This window comes from Sinohyriopsis cumingii, chromosome 2, assembly GCF_028554795.1.
Source record: "Sinohyriopsis cumingii isolate HCF-2022 chromosome 2, ASM2855479v2, whole genome shotgun sequence".
Lineage (NCBI taxonomy): Eukaryota > Metazoa > Mollusca > Bivalvia > Unionida > Unionidae > Sinohyriopsis > Sinohyriopsis cumingii.
Window position 1 is genome coordinate 134499817 of NC_142962.1, and position 21361 is coordinate 134521177.

Below are 21361 nucleotides of genomic sequence, written 5' to 3' on the forward strand. Positions count from 1 at the left end.
GGAAATGAGAAAGTGCGTTTCCGACACCAATCAATGGCATAATAAATATGGTTCTACGTAAACGTTTTACCAGGCCTTGAGAACTGTCAATCGCAGGAGACTTAAATGTTCCCCAGGCAGAACTTTTCTATGATGTCATGTTAGTTGTTTAAGTAAGAAAGGGGTTATAAGTGCGTGTAACACCTGAACAAGGCCAGACTGCTGAGCAATTATGCTAGGCGATCACATTATTAATAGAATAAATGTGATTGACGCTCAAAACTAACGTGAGAAAATAATTGAACCGGAAGAACAGCTGCGAGAAGAAATTGCATTAAAAAAAACACCTTGTACTCGCGAATTACAAACGTGTGTTTTGTCGTGTTTTGTCGTGCATGTTATTTGTGGATTCGCCGCGGCAACAACCGTTGGTCTCGGTGTGGCATGTATTGCAGCTATGGTAACTGTCATAGGCACACCAATCAGAATGTTTGTCCGAGCCATATCGATAGTGACCCGTGTAGCAGGTTGCACCAGAAAAACAATTCGCGAATACGTGTCTGTTCTGAAATACTCGCGGCTGCGCAAAATATTCTCAGCACAATTACCAAGCTGTACTCCGTTGCCGTCGAGCATAAAGATATTAAAAAGTCTAATTTTGAGATGGCGTTGGCTGAGATGGTAAACTACCGTCATCTCCGCACAAATACAAAATAGGGGCAACCCAACACAGGTACTTGATTTAAGAAGAGACAGTTTTATCCCCCGGAATAACTTTAAACAAATGATCTGGCTCTTATTTGTATAAAATAATAACTAATTTACTAAATGATATTAGCTGAGACTTTATTTTATCTTGAGATATAAAAAAGTACAAAATTAAGAATCCCTTTTTGAAAATAAAATCCCAGGTGTCCCCTCCTCCACAACACGCAGACTGAAAATAAAATGGTCGATCCATAAGAAGAACTAAATACCGTCATGGAAAGTGTACGTTAATCTAAAGGTCACATTCATGAATAAATGGTAGGTCACATTCATGAATAAATGGTACTGTGATAGTAGTGTATGGGGATAGCATAGCGACAAGGGGACTTTAACGTTAAAATAGGAGGGTTGTACCCTGGCGACAATGGGAATTTAACATGGAGAGCACAGACTTTGTATCCTGGCGACAAGGGGAATTTAACATGGGGAATACAGGACCGGCACTATAGCGACAAGGGGAATTTAACATGGGAATAGATCGTGGGACTGTATAGCGACAAGGGAAATTGAACAGGGTGGGACTGTATAGCGTCAAGGGAAATTGAACATGGTGGGACTGTCTAGGGACAATGGGGAAATTGTATAGGGCCTGTCTAGGGACAATGATGGTAGAGGGCCAAACACAACAGAGACAGAGACAGACATACACTAGTACAAGCCTGAGATTTATATATAAAGCATTACCAAGACCTGAAATTTTGCTGGGGTGTTCAAAAATTTGCATAATTGTAATGATGCTATAACTAGCTATAATCAAGGAAAAGCTCAACGACAAAATGGATGTGATTAAAAGTAACGCTAAAATGACGAAATTGTCCCAGAATAAATATATCCCCGAAAATTAAGTTACAATAGTTTAGACTAAAATGGATAAATTTAGTAACTACTTACAATATCAACTTGTGTGACGATCGTGGATAAACACCCATGTATCTATTTATAACTATAATCAGCTGAAATTCCTATGAAATCTCACTATCTATTTATAGCTACAACTTGTGGGTTATTCCTTTGGAAAATCCCACTATCTTTTTATAGCCTCATCTTGAGTGACGTTCCTGTTTATGAACTCTAGTACATATGTATAGCTACAACCTGTGGAGACCGCTCCGGTGGCCTAGTGGTTAGAGCGTCCGCCTCGGATGCGGTAGGTCGTGGGTTCGATCCCGGCCGAGTCATACCAAAAGACTTACAAAAATGGTACTAACAGCTGCCTCGCTTGGCGCTCAGCATTAAGAGGTTAGTGTTAGGACTGGTCGGCCTGGTGTCAGGATAATGTGACTGGGTGGGATATCATGCTACATGTCTGCGGCATGATGCCCCAGTGCTAGACATCACTATAAACTGCCACACTGCAGACATCGTAGCGATATGACTGAAAAATTGTTAAAGCTACGTTAAAAATCCAAGTCACACACACACACACACACACACACACACAACCTGTGGAAAACCCCAAGTCCATATTTATAGGCTCAAAATTTCCAGCCTCAGTGACGTCACTGTACTGAATACTAGGGGATAAATGGCAACAGTGTTGCAAGTGGCTGACCTGAATACGCGCTACTGTAGGTAGGTAGGGTAGAGTGTATTTGATAGGGACAAAGTGAGTTTTATGAGGACAAACAGAGACCAATACATACACATACACACATACGTACGCGCGCAGACACACACACACACACACAGGGAAGAGGAGAAAAACAAACCCCCAAATATACTATCAACACAGAGAGAAGCAGAAAAAAACCCAAGATATACTATCCACACGGAAGGGAAGGAAAACAAATCCAAATATACTATCCATACAAACGTACGCGAACGCATACAAACCCCAAATATACTATCCACACAACGTCGCTAACGCGTACAAACCCAAAATATACTATTCGCACAACGTACGCGCGCAGACATACACACACACACACACAGACACACAGAGGGAAGAGGGAAAAACAAAACCCCAAATGTACTATCAACACAGAGGGAAGCGGAAAATAAACCCAAGATATACTATCCACACGGAAGGGAGGGAAAACAAACCCAAATATACTATCCATACAAACGTACGCGAACGCATACAAACCCCAAATATAATATCCACACAACGTCGCTAACGCGTACAAACCCAAAATATACTATTCACACAACGTACCCGAACACACACACACACACACACACACACACGTGTTGCTGCATTGGGTGACAATAGAACGGGTAGTACTTTAGTCTGGAGTGTTTTGAGAAATGGGCAGATTTAACATTATATTGTAGAGAGAGAGAGAGAAAGAATGGTAGAGATAAAAACGTAGGACACCATTTTTGGTTTGTTATTTTTTGCGGTATTATAGGACAAAGATAACTAAGACAACCTCACATTCTATGTGAGAAATGTTCATTGTTTTCATTCATTCATCAATTTTATAAAAAGGTATTATAATATCTATTGACAACTGACTGCTTAACATTTTGCTGTATATCTCAAATTTAAGAGATGTCCTGTGTTTCGTAGTACACGCGACTAACAATGTTGAAGAGTTTTCACATATCTAAGGCGGGGAAAAACTCAGCACCAAAACGCGCCCTGTTCTAGGAATCACGGTACTAATTCAGTCCCCATAGTAAATCTATGCAAACCCCATGATCTTCAAAGTTCAATAACTTACAGTTTTTGAGTACTCATGATCAAACCTGTATTTATCAGTATAGATGAAACCTGGATGTCAGCTTCTGTGTAGAGGAAAGGATATGAGCCGCGGCATTTTCTGGACCTGCATTTGTTTGAAACATGTGCTTTCAATTCTGCACCAAAGAGTCAGGTACTAATTTTAGTAATGAGTGATCCAAACTCAAGAATGTTAAAGCACTGAAATTCCATCAATAAAAAATGTCTCTATTTTTTTCACTTACAACTAGGATAACCTCTCAAAAGGTTCTTTTTCCTACAACATAACTTACATTATTAACCAATCCTGGTCAGCCTAACCCATATAAATACTCTATTTTAGGCAGGCTGGTCCCCATTTTTCCATACTATTAGTACGTGTGTCCTCTATAGACAGTCTAAACTCAGAGAAAATAGGTCGAACATTGGTAAATTTGTTTCTGAACGCATGTTTTGGTTTTAGAATTCAGAGTTAAACATAGGTAGGGTTATACAGTGCAATGACACTCGCGTTATTCTTTAAAAAGTCATGTGTTTGTTGCCTTTCTGAGAAGGAAAAAAAACGTAGACCTAATGTTGTAAACTTTTCCGTGACACATTGCGGTGCCAAAATAAGGATAAAGCTAAGATACATGAATTGTCCAAGCTCGTCAACTCAAGATTTTACTTCATCCAACGATTTACTGATAGAAAAAAAAATCGTCGTTATACAATTGTTAGGGTGTAAGTTTTTGGAAAAAATGACATGACAAACGGAACAGCTCACCTATTTATGGTAACTACTGATCACATTTTTGGAGAGGTATCTTCAAAATGAACAAATACTATTAAGATTTCAATAAAAACTACTATAAGAGAGAGAGAGAGAGAGAGAGAGTATGTTATTCCTACTTTTAAAAAGAATTACGACAATTACGTTTGTTTTTTTTATGGCATATTTTCCCTAAGAAATTTTCAAGGAAACACACATTACACTTAGAAAATAGAATCCATCGGAAAAAATCCACCATTGTAAAATATCACCAGAGTGAACTGCTGACAAATGCGACTAAAACGTACTCACAGAATAGTACAATTAAACATCATTCCTTGATGTATTTTGCATTAAGACTGACACAATTTCCATGGGATCGCCCATGGTACGATTGTTCGTGCATTAGTTTAATTTTTTTTAAATATTTTTTTTATATAAATAGTCTATAGGATAGACCCAGTAAAGCATGACCATTATCGTCACCGTGTGAATAGCTACTCAAGTCAATTCGAAGTGAACGCGGTAAGAAAATAAGTATAGCCAATGAAATGGCTTACAACGGGTGATGCATTGTCTTGTTCTAAGGCTGTGTGTCAAAAGTGTGTGCGTGTTTTGGAAAATGGTAAAAATTGGATCTACAATTTTCTCGTGACACTTATAAAGTGAAGAGTCTGTGCAAGTGTCAAAAGCCAAAGTCATATAACTTTTGTATTTTGTACGGCTTGTAAAGATTTCCACTTTAGAAAATGTGAAGTATCGCAAGTTATTATCACAAACAGAAGTGGAACATAGGGGCTTGCAAGAAAGAAAATAACTCAGACAGTTGGTGTCATCAAGAGTGCTAGAGACGGTACCCGAACTTGCTTGCTTGCTTACTTGAATTAAAGTGATTTTCGCTCCAATGGAGTATGTATCACTGGTTTAATCACGCACCGCGTGATTTTTAATTACTCCTGGGGAAGTAAAGAGAGCCTCATCCCCCAGGTTTTTATGTACTCACAGAGTACTTTTAAATTTAGCCACTCAGGTGTAGGACTAACTAGTCCTTAACAACCTGACTGAAAGGCTTTAAACATGAGTGGGAATAGTCTCACCACACACTCATTTTTCTTAGTTGGATTGAAATGCCTCAGGTGTCAACCCAAGCAGTATGTAACGCCCACTACGATTGGTCGGCAACGATGACGTAGTTTTAGGACACATGGGCGTGAGGCAGGTGGAAATCGTTCCACATTCTGCCACGTGTACGATGTCCGAGCGTGGTAAAGGAGGAAAAAGGTGCTCAGCAAGCCAGCTATGGATGTTAAATACTCCCCAAAACGCCAGCCCGTACTTATTTCAAATCAAGTCCAGTTTTTGCTAATGGACAATAAAAAGTACCAATAATGTGTGAGCCACCTGTGCAATTAGTTCAAATCTAACGATTCTGTTAAATTTCCTACTTCCTAACGTATCTATCTAATATTAGTACTTAGTGTACATAAAAATAGCCATACTGGTCTTATTTAAATTAATACAAGTTTTGTCACTGTTAGGTTTAACAAGTTAAGTTTCTTGCGGTGTTCCAATGGGTCAAGATTGTTTCGAGAATAGTTTAGTCATGGAGGGATACCAAGCCAAATATGGTTCCCTATTTAATAAAAGGCAATCTTTTGGAGCCCTAACAAGGGCTGTTTTTTCTCCTTGAAGGTACCACGTCTCTCTTTCGCCCTCACGATCTTTTCCGCACTCCTAGTCTCATGATTCTTGATATCAGGAAATGAGTAGCTATGATGGGCGGCACTGTAAGCAGCGGCTTTTACCAGTTGACTGAAGGGGTATTCAGTGTAGGCTTGTCTGTAGAATTGGGGGAGAACTCTGACCCCAATTTTTTTTTTTTTTTTTTTTTTTTTTTTTTTTTTGTGTGAACTTGAAGCTATTGCGATCTTTTAGGTTCTAAGATGGCGGCCTCCTCTGACGATAGGCTTTCTCCCAGGATAAGGTCTTCTTCTTCGGAAAGAGAAGAAGAACTCTTTGGTATCGATACGACAGCCGACAAAGCCTCTGTCAGGTTCAGCTTGCTGCTGCTGTTGTTGATGTTGCTGCTCTCTCTGTGCTGTTTCTGAAGTCTGTACTTCTCTGTCCATTCTTCTTTCTCCCTGTTAATTTCTTCTTTGAAGAGCTCTTCTGTCAGGTCTTCAGTGACTTTTAACATTCTCACATTCTCTATCTCTTCAGGCTTCGGTATCAGACTGTGACTGACCCTATGCAAATTCACGTAGGCTTCGTTTAGCTTAGCTAGTCTGGAGCACATCTTCGTAGGAGGATGAGTCGACAATGGATGGTTAGACTAGAGACTACCCCCGGTTTTATGGTCAAAGCGCGGACGTGAAGGAAAACATCCCTACACGGTTTTCGAGTCGGAACGTTCAATGAGTATCATGGGAGGGATAGTAGGAAGTCAAAGAGCATGAATCAGGATACCTATAGCAAAACAAACCACAAAGACATTTTTTTCTTCAAAACACATTTTTTATTCAAAATCGCTTAACACTAACAAGTAACTATAACATTTTAACAATAACTATTCAATTTAACATCAAACATTTTTTTCAAATCACAAACATTTTTTTCAACTAACATTATTTTGGACAAGGCTGACAACGTTGTGATTGAAATTGTGATTTCCACTGTTGGAAGTCATTAGGCCATTGATGGACACTACGTTTCCTAGCTTCAAACAAAAGATAAGTATAATGGTCACAAAACCATCGATCTACTTTCACGTCGTTTCTACAAGAAGAACGAGGATCAAAATGAGTCACTAAATGTTTTAAAGAATAGTCCCGACTGCGATGATGCAGAAAGTACACAGTACTGTCCACACACCAAGGGATCTGTGCCTTGTAATTTCACATTATTGAATCATGTGGTCTGAGCATTTCTTCTCATAAAGTCAACGATATCGTCTTCCAAAGGAGGCAATCCATACGAATCGAAATATGGGTTCCTGGGAGATGACTGTCGTCCGTGTTGATCACATAAGCTTGATGGTCTTGAGGTGTGCGATGAGGGAGTTCATCTTTAGCAACTGTGGTTCAAAAGGTAATAAAGTTCCCAGGTATCCATGTTTTGTGTGTTTTTTTTTCTTCACAGGTAATGATAAGTGATCAATTCGATCCTGACTTTTTGCTTAAAAATGTCTGACAAGTAACCGTTTCTTCGCCTCGTCTCCCAACTCTGATCCAAGAGAGCTTCGATGCGATGGATCTCTTGAGTTGTTAATGGAGGACAAGAATGTTCACGCAAGCCTTTATAACTGTTGCAACACGTCTTCTTCCGAGATGAGTCTCCAAGCTTCGTCCAGATATTCGTCCAATTTTTCTTCTTGACTCAGCATCAGGCATTTACCGTGTTGAATTTGACTGGGATGATCGTTGTGACATCCATAGCAATCTTTCTTGATCAATTCCTTCATTTTTTCTGCCAAGACTATAGTAAAACAGGAGACTAAATGGGCTTCTTGTTCTGGCCATCGGGACTTCATCATGAGACTTCTTCGTCTTTGTCTTGAGGTTCTTCTTTCATGGTCTCCTCACATTCCATGTCCAAAGTTTCTCCACTAGGTAAAGAGGGATAAGAGTCTTCCATGGTTTCTAATAGTCTAGAATGACTTCTCTCAAACTGTTGATTTCTGTCGTATTATCAAATTCTGCATACAGGATGACGTTCACCGTCTCTGTTAGATTTGAAGCAAACTGAAGTTCCACACGTATCTGGCTGGATTTTATAGGGTGGAAATGTCCCTCGTCGCTGTCTTGACTTACAATTCGTTAGAGAACCGTTTTCGAAAATGGAGTTTCACTGTAACTTTCCCTTTGGAGAATGGAATATTTTGTCCCAGATCTCCTTTTATAGCAATGTTGACAGTGTCCAAATGCGACTTACTGACGGGCAAATAGTGAGGATGTACAAATTCACGGTGTACGTGATAGGTGTTTGCACCTTCCTGGTCATTGTTCGTGGTACTATCCACTTTGAAAGGAATGACACGCAGTAACGGCACAGAGGTGTGTCCCACCACGTTGTACTCCACCACATCGGAATACACAAAGATCAAATTCAGTCCTTGGTTCAGTTCTACCGGGTTTCCAAAAGCTCTGTAAAAATCCATATTACTGTTGATCTTTGGGCTCAAATTGTTTGCGACCATTTCTGCATGTCCACCCAAAATTTCAAACAAACTACCATTGAACCTGAGGGACAACGTGTCCGTATCTTGAAATTTGATCACGAGACGATGAGCCACTTTATGGTACTCAATCTTCACACTTTTTTTGGCTCTGTTCAGGGCTTTGCCAAAGGCTAAGTTGAACCTGTCCGTAATAGTGTCCACCAAATGTTCACCACTAAAATAATAACCTGAAGGAATTTTCAAGGTGTAGATAATGAAGGCTGGATTGCTGGCTGGTCTTGTGTCCCCATAAAACCCGATTTTATTGATTTCTTCTTCCAATTGGGCATTCAGGATTTCCACCTGGAAAGTGTTTTGCTTTTCGGTGATGTTTTTGATTTGTGTTGGGTGATTGATTTCCACTAAAGCCACTTCCCAATGGGTTTCGTGATCTAATTGGATGACCTGAGGTAATCTGGCCGTGTAACAGCACAAAGTGTTATTGGGAAACACCTCCATGGAATTGTCACTGGGTAAGGTTAAGTAAAATTGGTTAGTGTGACTATTGATTCCAGATTTCTGTGGCTGTCGGAGGGGTTACTAGCAGTCAGAGGAGTGTCTCCGCCTAAAATGGGGTTGTTGTTGTTGGAGTGGTGACTGGCACTGGCACTGGACACAAGGTTCCCGTTGTTTCCGTTCGAGGAGAATTTGAGGCAGGGATTGGGAAGCAGGTAACCGATGCAACTGCTCAATAAAATGGTCCACAATTGTTTGTCTCCTTGTTGCAAACTCAAATTGGCAATGGCTGCATCGATGACACAATACACCACGAAGATTTGGCAGAAAAAGACGATTTGCGTTTTAGGCACACGTTCTCCACACCACACCCACAAGGGTTGTTTCTGTAAATCTTGCAGAGAAGAACTGGGTGAAGGAGTGGTCGCAGTAGCTGAGTCTGTGTGAAAGGGCATGATGGTCACTTCATTTTATAGTCGATGACTTGCGAAGCGTCGATCCAAGAATCAAAACTGGGTGGATATCCTTTCCAACGTACTTTGACTTCTTTGAAACGTCGTTTGCCCACTTTACGGGTTCTGCGTTTGAGAATGCTTCGATGTCGTACAGGTCTTCATTTTTGGTGACACGACTTGATTTGAAATAAGTACGGGCTGGCGTTTTGGGGAGTACTTAACATCCATATCTGGCTTGCTGAGCACCTTTTTCCTCCTTTACCACGCTCGGACATCGTACACGTGGCAGAATGTGGAACGATTTCCACTTGCCTCACGCCCATGTGTCCTAATGTGACGTCATCGTTGCCGACCAATCGTAGCGGGCGTTACATACTGCTTGGGTTGACACCTGAGGCATTTCAATCCAACTAAGAAAAATGAGTGTGTGGTGAGACTATTCCCACTCACGTTTAAAGCTTTCAGTCAGGTTGTTAAGGACTAGTTAGTCCTACACCTGAGTGGCTAAATTTAAAAGTACTCTGTGAGTACATAAAAACCTGGGGGATGAGGCTCTCTTTCCTTCCCCAGGAGTAATTAAAAATCACGCGGTGCGTGATTAAACCAGTGATACATACTCCATTGGAGCGAAAATCACTTTAATTCAAGTAAGCAAGCAAGCAAGCTCGGGTACCGTCTCTAGCACTCTTGATGACACCAACTGTCTGAGTTATTTTCTTTCTTGCAAGCCCCTATGTTCCACTTCTGTTTGTGATAATAACTTGTGATACTTCACATTTTCTAACTGGAAATCTTTACAAGCCGTACAAAATACAAAAGTTATATGACTTTGGCTTTTGACACTTGCACAGACTCTTCACTTTATAAGTGTCACGAGAAAATTGTAGATCCAATTTTTACCATTTTCCAAAACACGCACACACTTTTGGCACACAGCCTTAGAACAAAACAATGCATCACCCGTTGTAAGCCATTTCATTGGCTATACTTATTTTCTTACCGCGTTCACTTCGAATTGACTTGAGTAGCTATTCACACGGTGACGAGAATGGTCATGCTTTACTGGGTCTATCCTATAGACTATTTATATAAAAAAATATTTCAAAAAATTAAACTAATGCACGAATAATCGTACGTTGTGTGAATAGTATAGTTTGGGTTTGTACGCGTTAGCGACGTTGTGTGGATAGTATATTTGGGCTTTGTATGCGTTCGCGTACGTTTTTATGGATTGTATATTTGGTTTTGTTTTCCCTCCCTTCCGTGTGGATAGTATATTTTGGTTTTTTTCCGCTTCCCTCTGTGGTGATAGTATATATGGGGGTTTGTTTTTCTCCTCTTCCCTGTGTGTGTGTGTGTGTGTGTGTGTCTGCGCGCGTACGTATGTGTGTGTGTGTATGTATTGGTCTCTGTTTGTACTTATAAAACTCACTTTGTCCCTATCAAATACACTCTACCTACCTACCTACAGTAGCGCGTATTCAGGTCAGCCACTTGCAATACTGTTGCCATTTATCCCCTAGTGTTCAGTACAGTGACTTGGATTTTTAACGTAGCTTTAACAATTTTTCAGTCATATCGCTACGATGTCTGCAGTGTGGCAGTTTATAGTGATGTCTAGCAATGGGGCATCATGCCGCAGACATGTAGCATGATATCCCACCCAGTCACATTATCCTGACACCAGGCCTACCAGTCCTAACACTAACCTTTTAATGCTGAGCGCCAAGCGAGGCAGCTGTTAGTACCATTTTTGTAAGTCTTTTGGTATGACTCGGCCGGGGATCGAACCCACGACCTACCGCATCCGAGGCGGACGCTCTAACCACTAGGCTACCGGAGCGGTCTCCACAGGTTGTAGCTATACATATGTACTAGAGTTCATAAAAAGGAACGTCACTCAAGATGAGGCTATAAAAAAATAGTGGGGCTTTCCAAAGGAATAACCCACAAGTTGTAGCTATAAATAGATAGTGAGATTTCATAGGAATTTCAGCTGATTATAGCTATAAATACATGGGTGTTTATCCACGATCGTCACACAAGCTGATATTGTAAGTAGTTACTAAGTTTATCCATTTTAGTCTAAACTATTGTAACTTAATTTTCGGAGATATGTTTATTCTGGGACAATTTCGTCATTTTAGCGTTACTTTTAATCACATCCATTTTGTCGTTGAGCTTTTCCTTGATTATAGCTAGTTATAGCATCATTACAATTATGCAAATTTTTGAATACCCCAGCAAAATTTCAGGTCTTGATAATGCTTTATATATAAATCTCAGGCTTGTACTAGTGTATGTCTGTCTCTGTCTCTGTTGTGTTTGGCCCTCTGCCATCATTGTCCCTAGACAGGCCCTATACAATTCCCCCATCGTCCCTAGACAGTCCCACCATGTTCAATTTCCCTTGACGCTATACAGTCCCACCCTGTTCAATTTCCCTTGTCGCTATACAGTCCCACGATCTATTCCCATGTTAAATTCCCCTTGTCGCTATAGTGCCGGTCCTGTATTCCCCATGTTAAATTCCCCTTGTCGCCAGGATACAAAGTCTGTGCTCTCCATGTTAAATTCCCATTGTCGCCAGGGTACAACCCTCCTATTTTAACGTTAAAGTCCCCTTGTCGCTATGCTATCCCCATACACTACTTGTGATAGTTATTAAGTGATTTGCGTTCAATATTTTTTTCTTCAGAAAAAAAGATATTACTGTTGGATAATTCATATTCTGGCAAGAGTGATGCTAGCAGCCTGAACTGATCTGAAAACGATGATTTGCTGGCATTTTTAGTATAAATAAAAAATAAATACATTATAAATCATACATGCCTTTATCTACTAATAAAGTATATACATACGCCATGTGTATTACCGACTTCTTAACCCCTTCAAATAAAATAAAATGGGATTTTTATTTATTTTCAGATTGGTTCCTACATATTTTGGAATATTTTGTTCTTAATTACTTTGAGAAAACAGGTACCCTATTAAAATAGTGATCTAAAGATTTTTATTCTCGTTGATAAAGAGAATAAAATAATGAAATTGAAGAATATAAATCCGTTTCCTTTACTCGAAGAAAAAATAAAAATGTGGTACTTTGTTAATCGTGTACATTGGGCATTCAAAATCAAATGTCCCAACGTCATTTTCTGATGTCTACGATATGTCAGATGTAGTATAATGACTATATTTTCATTTTAAAAAATCAATTTCACACTAGAGAAACAAATCTATAATTGAAGTTTGAAAAGGCAACATTGATATAAATATAGTTACATTTTGTTAAAATATAGGTTAGAATATGTTTAAAATAAAGAAAATTGCTGATCCAAATTTAGGGTTAGTTTTTAGGTGCATATGTAGCCATCATTAAATGTGTCAGGTGAGGCGCACTTTGCGTCTCTTGTAAATACAGAAACATGTATGTCAAAGCTATTTTTGACCAGAAAAGTATATATGCTTATTTTATTAATGAATTATAGTATCCCCAAATTGGTTGTGAATTATGTTACCGTATTGCAGTACTAACTAAAATGCAAGATCAGCCCCAAAAGAAGGTAAAAGTGTATATTTGAAATATAAATGTATCAAATACTACATGAAATACTGAATAAGTAACATGCTGTGAAGAGAAAATAGTAAATGTGCATTGTTTTGAAGAAGAAGACAAAACATTTATTTTGTGAATCACGTTACCACTTGTTTTGATTATACACGAATATATTGCAAAGTGCTGCTTTAGATAAAAAGGAAGTTCTCTGGATACGAAGGTGATTATAAAGCTCAAGGAACGTCTTCCTCAAAATTTGTCAATATTTCTAATGGCCCTCTCAGAAAAAAACTCATGTGTTCATGCGGATCAAGTGCAGTCTGCTTATTTTGATAAGGGGTCAGTGACCCTACATCGTATACACACCAATGATCAAAATGAAAATCTTATCCACACGTCCACATTGTATCTCTCTGATACACCATTACACAATGCAGGCAGTTTAAGCAAGTTTCGAGATCAGATCAGCCTTCGTTACATAATGTATTCTACAACATCCCACTACAGAAACAAACACATCATGTACATAGTTGGAAACTGATGTGTTGTTGGAAGGGATAAAAAGATCTTGAACACGTTTTGAAACTGGGCACGGTAAAGGCCCGTTTGGGATGTGGGTGGGCGCGGCTATGCGTCTTCCTAGTTCAGCTGTAAAGAGAGAAGTAGGCCGATAAATCAGCTCCTCACCGGTGACGATGTTGATTTTCGGGTTAGGGGCTGATATAACCTGTTAATTAAAAGCTGCAAAAATTTGTAGTCAATATCATCCACCAGTATCAACACAGATTTAAGGTTTGATTTATCGGACTAAGAGAGAAGCTACGGTTATCCAAACGGCCGAAGATTTTAAACAAGCATTTATTCCCAAGCCTAAGTGTGACAAAGCACAAGAAGAACTCTCCAAAATGAACATACTGACAATTAATTGAACCATGCAAACAAGGACGTAATGGGGGGGGGGGAGGGCGGGGCAAATGCCCCACCCACCCCGAATTTGCATGTGCTGTAAAATTGATGCAGCCTATATACGAATATTAACAAACCCGTCAAGTTTTGCCCCCTCCCCCCATCAAGTTTTGCCCCCCCCCCCCCGTCCCGAATAAAAGTTGAAATGACGTCCCTGCATGGAAGTCCATGTATAGTTCAACTAGGCAGTAACAAAATGATTGTCAGGGTCACGTCCTGCTTCTGTCGTGATTGAGATTTTCGGCCAAGTTGTGTAGGCTGGAATACGTATGATCTTAAAGTGAAAAGCAGACCACAGTGCCCAAGTCCAACCAACTCTAAGTGATGAACAAGATTCTCCATTTTGTATGAACAAATTATATTGCAATCAGGGATAATTCAAACGGGAAGTGAAGAAGCTGAAGAAAACAAGACTCTGCGTGGATTGAAACTGCAGTTAAATGTGACTGCTGCAGATGACGAAAACGCGGAAAAGTTCAATGAATACGATCCTGATAGCAACGAGTACAGCATCATTTTGACGGTCGAAGGTAGTAATACAAAATCGTTAACATTAAGATGGCCAGACACAGCTTGCATTATCTGGGTATCGGAATAACCAATCTTATGTGTCGTAAATTAAACAGAGTTGCAGTGCACAACTCGAACAGTGTACAAGATGCTCAAATTGATATTGTGTTACGTATATCTGATTTAATATATGTTTATTTTAATTTAATTTGTTTGTTTGTCAGTTTGAATTTTGTTTTTAAATTTTTCCTACATGCTATTATAATGTAAATTTATTCACTGGAGATGATATTTTTCCAGAAAATTGGTTGACCTGAATCATTCTTTTCATAAACACCAGGTGTTGGCCTGGAAGCTGACCTTGATTCAAAATTAGTAAACAAAGTTCTATTTTATTTTAAAATGATTGGTTGTTGTCAAGGTCACGATGGGACTACGTGGGTTAAGAAATAAACACTTTTTTAAAATTCTGGGAATAAAATCATTGGTCTAATCAAGGCCATATTCTATGTACGTGATATAAACACGATCACGTGACCCCCCTTCTGTTTTCGCAACTTGGGGAAATTTCGAAACAGCGTCTTATGATAGAATATAACCTTTGTTTTAGAGAGAAAGATCTCAGTTTTGGGGCTTTTACGCTTGGCATCAATTTGTTTTCTTTGTTGTTGCCAGATTTTGAGTTAATTATCTTCAGATCATTTATATTTCAAAAGGATTAATTCTTTATTCTCTGGAAATATTTCGAGGAGTGCTTTCACAGAAATTTTGGAAAGACATTGCTTACAAATTTAATTTGGATTTTCAACACCTGAGTGCCATTATTTGTATTTCTACAAGGAACTGTAGATAAGCACAGAAATAACTACAGCATACGTCATCGTCATCCATCTTGGATTTTCCTTCAGGATTCGAACTTGAAATTATTAGAACATTTATTACTAGGACTTTTGCAATTTAATTCGTGGATTATTCTTAGAATATTTTTGGATTTGATTCTTGAAACCGTAAGTTCTTCTCCTTTTTTCAATTTTTCAGAATTTTCCAGAAAAATAAATTATTTGTTACATTTTAAAAAGCTTGTTGTTTTCACTCTTTCTGTGTTACTGTTTATTCGAGCCTAAATAAGTAACAATTGATAAAATTATGTAATTTTGTTAATAGTTATCTTTTCACGATGCAGTGAATATCAGTGGAAACTGTTTCAGACAATTTTGACAATGATAAACGATCATTATTTTGAAACGAAATTGCTAAATTAGTATTGACCACGTGTGTGAATTACGTTAAATTTCACGCATATGTTGGAAAGAGCGATATTGAGATTACTAAACCACGGTACGGTATAGTAAATGTTTGATATGATAGAGTAGGTATTTTATTGCAATTTCGTTTAATATAACCACTGAATAAAGTTTTTTTATTCCAGGTCATTTTAATAAATATGATTTTATTTTTTCATGGGATCAATACAAAGAAATGCATTATTGTTGTTTTTTTTGTTTGTTTTTTTTTAAAGTTCTTCACACCTGCATCATATATTCTGTGGAACTGAATTCAACATGCTTTTAAAGCAACACTGTAAATACTTTAACAAGAAACATGTAGGCTCATGGTATATGGCACCCCACCCCCCACTAAAGAAAAATTGTAGACAATGCTAGTATGTACACGGTAACGTAAATCACAAACCGTTTTTAGAGGTATATGTATTCTGGTCAGAAAATACAAATCGTCAAATTTTTGTTCTATACTTCAACACACTTGTCAATGTCCTAAAGTTTCATAATAAATCAACAAATTTAAATTTTTGAACATCAACTACCTTGGACAAATGTCACTCGAGAATGGGGTATTTAAGTGGTTTTAAGTGTGTAATTGTTTCTCAATGCGGAATTATATATAAAATCACCGGACAAATATATTGTTCGTATATCTCAGAACACGAAACTAAACCCCCTCTAAATAAATGTAGATGTCACTTGACAAATTTCCTACAGTCCATACGAAATAAACGTAGATGTCGCGCAACAGATAACTCCCATATTGTTCATACAAATCGGCACGCGAAGATACAGCGCTTTTTACCTAAACGTAAATGTCATCTGACAAAGAACTGTCCTCCTCTTCATACATCTCTACACACTTGATTGAAATCTATACAAAGTCCTTTTGATTTGCATCTTTGTGGTTGGGATACTTTTGAACACCTGGACAGAATATGCACGAGCCACAGTTACACGAAAATATTGTAGATTGCAGCATCACGAAAATGCAGCTGGTAGATCAGCATTTTATAATAGTAATTGAATAGCAATGTGACTGATATTTGCCAGGTGAAAAGGAAATATGTGTTTCCACTTCTAATTATCTCTGTTCTAGCAAACTGGCTGTAGAGCATGTGTTCACAGACGTTCCTTACTACAATTATTGTGCGCAAATTGCGTGTTTATGTTAAAGAGAAAAAAAAAAAAAAAAGAAGTTGAAGGCCGACTACCCGGTAATTATTTATTTTCCAAAATGGACATACGATACTCTAATTGTAGACCTCACATGACATCCTACCAGTTCGTGCTACTTTTGATAAATTAATAGTAAATATATCCTGAGTTCCAAGCTAACTCTTGGGCTTAATTTATATTATACAGGGTCCAACCTGGATTCTAATATTTCAAATTAATTTATTTTACACAGGATCCATCCTGGACTCTAATATTTGGTCGAAATTACCTTTCTCTCCAGCCAAAATAGGCGAAATGGTCAAAAATAGGAAGAAGACTGAATTAAGCGTATAAAGTTAAAAATTTATAATGTTGAAAACAATAATTTTAAACTCATTCTTTTGCATATTTTCATGCCAGATGATTAAAAGACCGATGAAATAATAATACAATTGTGCAGAGATATTTAAAGTGTTCCTATTTGCTTGACCACAATTGTTGTATAACATAGTTTGGTAACGAAGTAAATATAACGACAATCATAAATACTAGTTCCCTATGCACGTGTTAATTACAGTATAAAAACTACTAAAAAACTGATTTTGGTTTGTTTACCTTAAATGCCCGAGTTATTAAACATATAATATTGAATAAAGTTAACCACGTTATTCTTTACGATATTCCCATCCACCCATCAGAATCCGCAAAGAGCAGGAAACATTTGAAAGATCTGATGCATTGAGGGTCCTAGAATTACGAGTGGGATGGCTAACTATTTTTTAAAATACGACACTGACAGAAAATTCGTAAAAGGGTATGTGTATCTTTCAGTGGTGATTCTTCTTATAGTGAATATTTTGTTTTGAAATGGTGATTCAATGTGCATTTTTTTAAATAAAAAAACAATTATTTTACTTTTTTATATAAAGCGTTCTAGTTTAATAATTTTTTTTAAAAATCCCTTTTGGATCAGCCGTTGACCATCTTCAGAGATAGATCCCTCGCGCATCCTCATTTCACTCCCATACAGAAATTAGGCACTCAGCTGGTTGGACAAATTTATGTGATACTAAAAAAGGTTGTATTGTATTGAAGAGACGTTAAAAGAAGTCACTGTAATTTCAATTTAGATTTTTTATTTCTGTCTTATTACCAATATTGATATTGACCTCCTTTCACAACTGAATTTGTCAGGAAAAGCTTATGACTTCGTGGTTATCGAGAATGTTTTATTTCAACGTACTGTTATGTATATGTAATTTAATTATTTGTTTGTTAGTTTTAAAAATTTTTATTCTATTACATGCTATTGTAATATTGTTCACTGGACTTGATTCTTTTTTAGAATTAAGTTCAGTTTTGTTTGACCTGACCTTTTTTCATTGATAAACACCTAATAGAAGAAACACTATATCTAGTTTCTGACCTTGATTCAGAACCAGTGACAGTTTTGGTAAATAATTTTTGTTGGCTATTTTTTTATACTCTTACTCAGACTAAGAATTATTAAGTAAAGTCAATGACATACCTGGACGACGTGATAATTATCATGTAACAAACTCATTTTCCTTCTGGAAAGATGAACTCTTGACCCCATCCGGACATCTGTTCTGCGTTTTAGTTAGTCTTATAATAGTGCTATGATAAGAATTCAGTCAGACGTGCCTTAACACTTGAAAAGTCAGGTTGTTTTATGTTGTGACCAGTTTTGGCTAATTATTGTATTTTCTTCAAATTATTTGAACTTCAAGTGATTCTTTTCCTTTTAAACAAGTAAGTGCTCCTAAAGAATTCTTGGCCAAAGACATTCACTGAAATTTATACAGAATTCAAGACTGGAATAATATTTTCTGTGATTCAACAAGAAACTGTTGACAAAATAGTTCTTCTTAGGTTACAATAGACGGCATCGTCTTCTATTTTAGATTTCATTGGGATCGAACTCAGTTTGATTCAGGACTCTTTATTACTAAGACTTCTATTTTTTGTTTCTTGGATTATTTTTTGATTTGATTCGTAAAACCGTAAGTTCCTTTTTCTCATTTTTCACTTTCCATTCTGGGGAAAAAAATATTTGTAAAATTTTAAAAAGCTTGTTGTCTTCACTCTTTTCTGTTATTTTATTTAAGAGCCTAGACTCGTAACAGTACACATGTTGTGCAAAACTTCAAGTTTGGACGAATTCATTCCATCATGATCTTTGTATCTCAATTCTTGACAATTTACTTCTTTTTATCGAAAATAAACTGAATACTGCACAAGTTATACATACGAAAATATACTTAATACAGCACAAGCTATATATACGAAAATATACTGAATACTGCACAAGCTATACATACGAAAATATACTGAATTTACTGCACAAGTTATACATACGAAACTATACTGAATACAGCACAAGTTATACATACGAAACTATACTGAATACAGCACAAGCTATACATATGAAAATATACTGAATACTGCACAAGCTATACATACACCAATATCACTGCCGTTAATTTCAAACTTGCTCGATTGCTGTAGAAAATGTCACATCTCAGCATCGATTTCGAGAAAAATGGAAAGCGCTTCAGAACTCTTCATCGATGTACCAGCTTTGTTCGTTATATGCATCGTAAGTTTCTTCAACGAGTTCGTGCATCAACGTGCGAATCGTCTGCGGATCAATGATGTCGTTTGTGCGCAACCGCTGACAAATCGATGCGGCCTCATTGATGACTTCTGGTGAGTTGTTTCCCGCGTCAACCTTCTTCACTATGTTCATGATGTGTTTGTTTCTAACCAATCTCCAAGGTCGTGGGTGTCACACAGTCCATCAAGGTGTTCTCCCTGTAAGTTGCAGCGCACCGACTATTTGAATCTTCTTGTTCCATTATAAATCTGGCAAATTCTTGTTGTTCTTGTGTGGGTACAGGTGGTGGAAACACATGTATTTGTTGGGCTTGGGGTACACCAGTTCTTTATTGGGTTTGTGGGTTAGCATGTCTTTGTTGGGCTTAAGATGTAGATGCGGCTGTAATTCCATGTCTTGGTTACTTTGGAACTTTGGGTGTAGGTGGTTGTGGTGTACGTTCATCTTCTGTTCCCACCATCACCTTTTTCGCTGCTTCACGAATCAGAGGTACAAACGATTGTTTGACCGTCTGGGAGGGCTTCCAGTGCAGTCTGTCGCGACTGAAATCATATCTTTGATATTTTTGCATCGCCGTTGCCTATACTGTAATATGGTATAACTGGCAGGTGTATGTTTCTCATGGTTGTTAAATTGCTTTGTCAGAGGACTGCGTCCAGACCTGAACGATATTTTGTACCCGGAGGATCTGGCAATGTCAATAGTGAAAAAATTATTCGGCTCAAGGGTCACCGCCACAAACATATTATGAAACTCATCGCACGAGAGGTTGACCGCACACCCTGTCCAATGAATGTGTGCGAGTCCGTGCTCCTCAATACCAAGAAATATCATTAACAAGTTGCAGTTGTCCCGTATTACTTTAGGCACGTGTTCGTATTGTTGTGTTAAGATAGATCACTTCTGCCCATTCTGTATCGGCCTCGGAAAAAATATTCACTCGCCGTTGTGTTCGTGTTCAATCATTACGTCGTCGTACAACAAGGTTATTAAGTATCTGAGTAAATGTCGTCTATGACAGTGACTTCATCAATTGTGGAAACACGTTCGATGGTGGACGATGACGACATATTTGGCGACGCAAGCCATTCGTGAAATCACTGAGTATATCAGAACACGTTTGATTGTTCGATGACGTGGGCAATCACATAAAAAATAACACACGAGCCCATGTAAATATTCTCACGATTAGATTCAACAAAACGCGGTTTCCAGGATCCAGCAGGGCCAATGATCAACGCGCAAACTCTGTTTGGGAACATTTCACCGAGCATGGGTGGTCTGTGGTTTTCCAGGGCAGAGAAGTCAATGACGGTAACATAGGCGCTTTTCTTTTCTTTACGTTCCGTGTTAAATTGTGGTATAAGACAACCATAACTTCATGTTTGGGTGATGTCGCATGATAAATCATACTGGGTGGACGTTAACGCGGGACTAAAATCTCTGCGGTAATATCGCTGCTGCGTTAGCTAAGCTAGTCGGGACATCTTGGAGTAAATACCATGGTGAAAGGCATATCCGGGGAAACAATTAGTATTGCGGGCATGAGATACACCTGGATAAAGGATTGGGTTCTAATAATTGACCGAAGTCTGGAGAAAAGCCCATAAACCATGTCGATGATGCTTGTTACCGACAAGACCTCAAGTATAAAGTGTAAAATGATATCAGTGAACGTCAACGTGCTGATATGGATCTTGTCCATGACATCAAGGCCACTGCTTGACCAGAATCGTCAGATGGATCATCAAGGGAGATATGTCGGCTAAAACTATCATTAATGGTGGACAAAGTCCACTCAGTGGAGGTAAAACAAACAAGTGTTGATAATAAACTGGCTGTGAGATACTACAGTTCGCTCGGGTATTGGAAAGGTGAAGCTGCCGTAGAAACGTTAGTGAGCGCAGTAAGGTCACACACGTGTATGCTAGAGCACACTTGGCCAAACAAGAAGCGTGCC

The 21361-nt window shown here is 38.2% G+C and overlaps 1 protein-coding gene across 1 annotated transcript in view; it reads left to right on the forward strand.

The window, feature by feature from the left end:
* LOC149805885 (lethal(2) giant larvae protein homolog 1-like) overlaps positions 1–21361 on the forward strand; it is a 327641-nt gene that overhangs the window by 138493 nt on the left and 167787 nt on the right. Inside the window, 1 exon segment of the mRNA XM_089950631.1 lies at positions 1569–1601. Coding sequence (XP_089806757.1) covers positions 1569–1601 — 33 coding nt within the window.